The 6,973-nt window shown below is 43.4% G+C and overlaps 1 protein-coding gene across 3 annotated transcripts in view; it reads right to left on the reverse strand.

Moving 5' to 3' along the window:
- ADGRE3 (adhesion G protein-coupled receptor E3) overlaps positions 1-5,767 on the reverse strand; it is a 51,606-nt gene extending 45,839 nt beyond the window's left edge. The window contains exon 1 of one of the 3 annotated variants that reach the window (XM_017520250.2): positions 5,597-5,767. In XM_017520250.2, coding sequence (XP_017375739.1) covers positions 5,597-5,621 — 25 coding nt within the window. In that variant the 5' untranslated portion in view covers positions 5,622-5,767. The remainder of the gene's footprint in view (positions 1-5,596) is intronic. The other 2 variants (XM_017520253.2, XM_017520251.2) reach the window with 2 other exon arrangements.
- Between the last annotated feature and the right edge of the window lie 1,206 nt (positions 5,768-6,973).

Here is a 6,973-nt window from a genome sequence, read left to right on the forward strand (position 1 = left end):
CCCTTGCTCAGAGGAGGGGTCCATTCAGATGGTCCGGGGGCTGAGAACTCTATTTTTGGTTTACATTTCTATACTTACCTCTTTGTTCACTCCCTCTTTTAGGTCAGTGACTCTTAGATTTACCATTTTGAGGCTATTTTCTATATCTCATTAGCATTTAAACATTTTTTCTTTTTTTTCTGACTGTGTTTTCAAATAACCTTAGAGCTGATAAATTTTCTTCTGCTTGACCAATTCTTCTGTTGAGACACTTGATGCATTTTTTAGTTTGTCAATTGCATTTTTGAGCTCCAGGATTTCTGTTTAACTTAAACACTCACTCCTCATTGCTCACTAATGTCTTGGAGAGAAAATTTCCTTTGTGGGGGAATTAAGCAAAGGTCTCAACTCTACTTCCATAATGTCTAAGATAAAATGAGCCCTTACTACATACTGTGCACTTTACACAAGTGAACTTACTTCAGCTTTGTAAAGACTTTAGCAGGAAAGTGCTATTGGCATCATCCCCATTTTCCAGATTAAGAAATGGAGGCACAGACAGGGTAAGGAACTTGGCCCATTCACTGGGGCTAGTCAGTGGCAGAGCTGAGGTTAAACACGGGTTCTAGATTCTAGCTGATAACCCATTTTACCACATGGCCTCTCTTTTAGAAATCTCACAGGGCACTGCATGCAGGGAAGTGCTGTTCAGATTGTAGACACTGTAGACTGGCATGTTTATTGTGACAGTGACCTGTCCTTTTTCCCCCAGTAGATGCTGCTCACGAGATCTCACTAGAGCCTCAAAGTCCAGTAGAGAGTGATATGTGACTTGGTCGTTTCAGGCAGGGCAGATGAATCGCAGGATTTAGGAGAAAAGGCCCTAGGGGCTAGCTGTGTGCGTCTTCAAGGTTGGCAATGAAAGCAATCTAAATCTTTTTGGATCCCTCTGTATAAATTTCCAATTGCTGCTATCACAAGTTACCATTAATGTAGTAGGTTAAAACAGCACTAATTTATTCTTTTACGGTTCTGGAGGTCAGAAGTCTTAAATCAGCCTCTCTAGGTGAAAACCAAGAATGTTAGCAGGACTGATTCCTGTTGAGAGCTCTAGGGGAAAATCTGTCTCCTTACCTTTTCCAGCTTCTAGAAGCTGCCTGCATTCCTTGGCTCATGGACCCTTCCTTCTTCTTTAAATCCAGCAGCATCGCATCTTCTCTTCTTCCTGACCTTCCGCCTCCCTCTTAAGAGGACCTTTCTGATTATTATATTAGGCCCCCTTGGAAAATTCAGGGTATGTGAGAGATGGGAAAGTTCTTCTTCAAAGTTATTAACATTCTTCTTCAAAGTTATTAACATTATGAGGAGTTACAATCTCTTGCCCTATGGCCATCATCTGCTATTAGCATAAACATATACCCATGTATATATATATTCTCTAAATCAGCTATGCTGACTTGCTCCAGCATGTCTGAATAGGACTGGGCAAGCTCCAAACCCTGGTGCATGCCATTCCTTATTTGGAAACCCTCCTGACCTTCTCCTGACTAGCTTCCTCTTTTTCTTGGTCTTCTTCCTCATCTCCTTTTCCCTTATCTATTCAGTAAATTTCCAAGTTCTTTAGCCAATCGGGTCAAGCATAGAATGTGAGGTCCTGTTCTGGCCAATGGAACTGGACACAGCAGTAGGGTGACTGTGTCAGGTTATGAAAGTTATAAAGGTCTCTGTCTCCTTGTGCAGGTGTCCTCTTGTGGCAAGACTGCCGTCAAGTGGCACCCTTTCTGCAGGAAGTAAACTAGCCTTGCTGAGTGATCCATTGTCTCAGTGTGGACTCTTCCCGATATTACAAACCTGTTTCCAACAGGGTACTACCCCCATATCAAGATTCTTAGCTTAATCAACATCTGCAAATTCTCTTTTACCATATGAGGTAACATATTCAAGGGTTCCAGGGATTAGGATGTGGACATCCTTGGGGGGCTGTTATTTATCTTCCCAGACTTCTCGCTCTTTCCCCAAGAAGATGCCAGGTCTGGTTTGTGATCAGTTACTTACACAATTGCATTCATAGAACATTTTGAATAGTCTCAGCTGTGCTTAATGTCAGGCTGATGTTTCCTTTAAAGTCCTCTTCCTCCCACTTTTTTTTTTTTTTGAGGCAGGTTCTCTTTCTGTTGCCCAGGCTGGAGTTCAGTGGTGCAATCATAGCTCACTGTAGCCTTGAACTTCTAGGCTACCTGCATGAGCTACCACTCATGGCTAATTAAAAAAAAATTTTGGGGTAGAGATTGGGTCTCGCTGTGTTTTCTGAGCTGGTCTTGAACTGTTGGCCTTAAGTGGTCTTGCCTCCTCAGCATCCCAAAGTGTTGAAATTATAGGTGTGAGACACTGTGCCCAGCCCTTTCTTCTTTTGTGTAAACATGAATGTATAGCAGCCACACAAACCTTACACCTGCCCAAATGATGACCAGCTCACAGGGCCAACTGATAAACCATATGGTTGAATAGTGCTACCTGTTCCTAAAATGCAGGCAGTCTGGGCACCATCCTGTTTCCTCAAAGGATTATAAATCACTCTACTATAAAGACATGTGCACACGTATGTTTATTGTGGCACTGTTCACAATAGCAAAGACTTGGAACCAACCCAAAGGCCCATCAATGATAGACTGCATAAAGAAAATGTGGTACATATTTACCATGGAATGCTATGCAGCCATAAAAAAGGATGAGTTCATGTCCTTTGCAGGGACATGGATGAAGCTGGAAACCATCATTCTCAGCAAACCAACACAAGAACAGAAAACCAAACACTGCATGTTCTTACTCCTAGGTGGGAGTTGAACAATGAGAACACATGGACACAGGGAGGGGAACATTACACACTGGGGCCTGTCAAGGGATGGGAGGGATAGCATGAGGAGAAATACCTAATGTAGATGACAGCTTGATGGGTGCAGCAAACCACCATGGCACATGTATACCTGTGTAACAAACCTGCATGTTCTGCACATGTACCCCAGAACTTAAAGTATAATTAAAAAAAAAACTAGTCCTCAGCCAGCAAGCCTGTACTCACTAATTTGTGCACCTGTCTTCAGTTTCGGTTTCTGCAGTCATCAGTGTGTCAGAATCCCAGAGTTCTAAGAAACTTTAGAAATCATCCACTGACTCATTTCTAGATGAGGAAACAGGTCCCCTGGGGTTAAGTGGCTGGTACACTTGTTGGACAAATTTGGGTAAGTTGCTTAACTTCTCTAAGTTTCCTTATATGAAATAGGATGGCAATATGACCTACTTTGTGGGGTTTTTGGAGCTGACTTAAACACGGGACTCTGTAGAGCACAATGTCAGGCAGAAAGCCCTCCATTGATGCTGGCTGCCTCTGTCACCATTTGACTTTCTCCTTTCTGATTTGGATGCGTTTCCTTTCTTTCTTTTTGCCTAATTGCTCTGGCTAGCTGCCTCTGTTATCATCTGAGCTCTGTTGCCCAGGCTGGAGTGCAGTGATGCAATCACAGCTCACTGTAACCTTGCGCTCCTGAGCTCAAGCAGTCCTCCCGCCTCAGCCTCCAGGGACTACAGGTGTATGCCACCAAGCATGGCTAATTTTTAAAAGATGTTTTGTGGAGACACAGTCTTGCTATGTTGCTCAGTCTGGTCTCGAACTCCTGGCTCAAGCGATCTTCCTGCTTGGCTTTCCAAAGCTCTGGGATTATAGGTATGAGCCACCATGCCCAACCCTAGAATCCTAATTCTTGACCCAATGCTCCTATCATCGCCCTTGTCTGTACCATCCAGTGATACGGACTAAGAGTTCCTGGATAACCGAAATTCACTAATAATCCACCTCAGAAGTGTTGAGGACTCTGTCTCCAGTTGCCAGAAAGCAGGCTTCTTTCATATTTGATTCCACATACACTGAGACTCCTCTTACATATAAGATGCTATGCTAGGGGTCGCAAAGGTGAGGGAGGCATGACATTTGAATTTAAGGGTAGCTTGTATTATTTCAATAGAACTTATTGTCTATCAGCTGTCTCTGAAGCAGAACAACTGTGAGGCTATGAGCAATTCATATATCTCTCTATGATGCAATTTCTTATCTAGAATGCGGAGATGCTGTGTGACAATGTAAAGCAATTTAAGCCTAATGCCAGGCTAAAGTAGCTGCTTAATAAATGTAAGCTTTGATTGATATTGCGACTATCAATAATGTTAATTCATCTGGAGCTGGAAAGATGAATGGGATTTCATCTGTACAGAGATGGTGGGAGAAGCCATGGCATTATGAGATTCCTATGGGGAGGGGGAGTAGAAAAACAGAAGACCCCAGGAAGAATCCTGTGGGCAGGGCATTATAGTAAAGATCTGGAGACAGATGGTTTGGGTTCAAATCCCAGCTCTGTTATTTGTTTACCAGCTGTGTGGTGTTGGACAAATAACATAATCTCTCTGTGTCCCAGTTTTCTCATCTGTAAGATGAAGATAGAGAGTGTCCCCACCCCAGCCTACTGTGATGATTCAACAGATTAATACCAGATCAATACATGAGAGATGCATAGTGAGTTTTTGAAAGTGTTGGCTGTTATTATTTTATTTGTATAAATTTATGGGATAAGAGTGTAATTTTGTTACATGCATAGATTGCATAGTGGTGCAGCCAGGGCTTTTAGAGTATCCATCATCCAAATGAGCTACATCATATCTGTTAGGTAACTTTTCATTTTCCACTCCCCTTCTACTCCCTGAGCTGTCCCAGTCTTCATTGTCTATCATTCTATTCCCTGGGCCCATGTGTCCACATTATTTAGCTCCCACTGATAAACAAGATCATGAGGTATTTGTTTTTCAGTGTCTGAGTTATTTCAGTTAATATAATGACCTCTAAAATTAATAATAAAATTATCATTAATTTTCTTGATAATGGTAGATCACAGAAAAATGATAAAGGAGGAAGAAGACACAGTAGCAAGAGAAAAAGGAAGAAAGTCAGGGTGGGGCTAGGTTGCAGAAGTTATCAGGAAGGAGAGGACATCAATTAGAAAACAAAACTCGCCAAGAGGAAGATGAACAACCTGTTAGAGGCTGGGTGCAGTGGGTCATGCCAGTCATCCTAGCACCTTGGCAGGCCGAGGCAGGCAGATCACCAGAGGTCAGGAGTTTGAGACCAGCCAGGCCAAAGAGGTAAAACCCTGTTTCTACTAAAAATACAAAAATTAGCTGGGCATGGTGGTGCACGCCTCTAATCCCAGCTACTCAGGAGGCTGAAGCAGGAGAATCGCTTGAACCCAGGAGGCAGAGTTTGCGGTGAGCCAAGACTGTGCCACTGGACTCCAGCCTGGCAACAGAAGGAGACTCCGTCTCGAAAAACAAAACAAAACAAACAAAGGAAACAAAAGAAAACCCAACCTACTAGATTGGGTAAAGAACATTTTAGGGATATTTGAGAGCATATTTTGAATAGGCTGGTCAGGAAGGAAACCACAGTCCAAAGGGAAAAGGTGAGAGGGTTCAGAGCAGAAGAAAGAGGAGGAGAAAATAGTCAATTGTTGAACCAAGTGGCCCCTGTTTGGGGGATAGATTAAGACTCAGTCATTGTTACGGTCACACATACCTGGAAGAAGCAATGGCCCTTGCATTCCTGTGGCACAGGTATCCCACACCAGTCAGCCGTAGAAGCTCCGTACTGTGCCGTAAGCCAACTACCTTCCTAGCTCAAGAAATCTCATGAGAGTTGACGTATGTATCTCAAGTCAGCTGACTCATGAAATTGCTATCAGAAAAGTGAACTGCTTCCCCTCTTTTGCCATCAGACACATGGTTCTGCTTTTCCTTTATTTGCTGTACCTTTTCTGCCTAGCTATTGTTGATCACCTTTGGGATGATGGAATCAGCCAACCTAACAAAGAAATGCCCTGTAAGTTACCTCACATTGCCTGAGGATTAGGAAGTGCCTTTGGGGCCAAAATAAATCTTCCAAACCCTGTGGTTTTGAGCTGGATAAACCGGCCTTTAGGGCATCTGTGTTGGTGTCTGAAGTTTCCAGAGGAGTCATTTCCACATACCTTCCTTTTCCCCCAGTAGATGATACTCACTGGTTATGACTGCAGAGTCGTAAGAAGTTAAGAGTCCCAAAGTCTCATAGAGGGTAAAACATTATTTGTTTATCGGACCAACCCCGACCAGTTGCAGAATTTGGGAGAAAAGATCTCTAAATCTTTCCTTCTTCCAACAAATATTTATTTATTTATTTATTTGGGTCTTGCTCTGTTACCCAGGCTGGAGTGAAGTGGCACAATCACAGCTCACTGCAAGCTCAAACTGCTGGGCTCCAGCGATCCTCCCACCTCAGTCCTCTGAATTGCTAGGACTACAGGTGCATGCCACCACACCTGGCTATTTTCTTTTAGTTTTATTATCATTATTTGTATTTGAAAAACAGATTGCAGGCTGGCTGTGGCCCTCAGCTGTAACTTGCTGTTCCCTAAGTTAGAATTTGCATAGTTCTTCTCTCTCTCTCCCTTTTTTTTTTTTCCTTTGAGATAGAGTCTCACTCTGTCGCCCGGGCTGGAGTGCAGTGGCATGATCTCAGCTCACTGCAATCTCTGCCCCCACCCCAGGTTCAAGTGATTCTCCTGCCTCAGCCTCCTGAGGAGCTAGGACTACAGGCACCTGCCACATCCCTGGCTATTTTTTGTGTTTTTAGTAGAGATGGAGTTTCCTCATGTTGGCCAGGTTGGTCTCAAATTCCTGACCTCAGGGGATCTGCCCGCCTTGGCCTCCCAAAGTTAGCCACCATGCCCCATCTAGAATGACCTTTCTTTCTTGCCACTCTACTCCTGGCCATGCCCTTCAAGTGGCATTCTTTTTTCATATCTTTCCTTAATAAGCTCTTGTGAAAGGAGAATAAAGTCTCACGACCCCAATTCACTATCCCAAAAGGAAAATAATTAAGCTGAAAGCAGGGTCATGCAAGAAACTGCCATTCCTT

This window comes from Cebus imitator, unplaced genomic scaffold, assembly GCF_001604975.1.
Source record: "Cebus imitator isolate Cc_AM_T3 unplaced genomic scaffold, Cebus_imitator-1.0 Scaffold819, whole genome shotgun sequence".
In the NCBI taxonomy this organism is placed as follows: Eukaryota; Metazoa; Chordata; class Mammalia; order Primates; family Cebidae; genus Cebus; species Cebus imitator.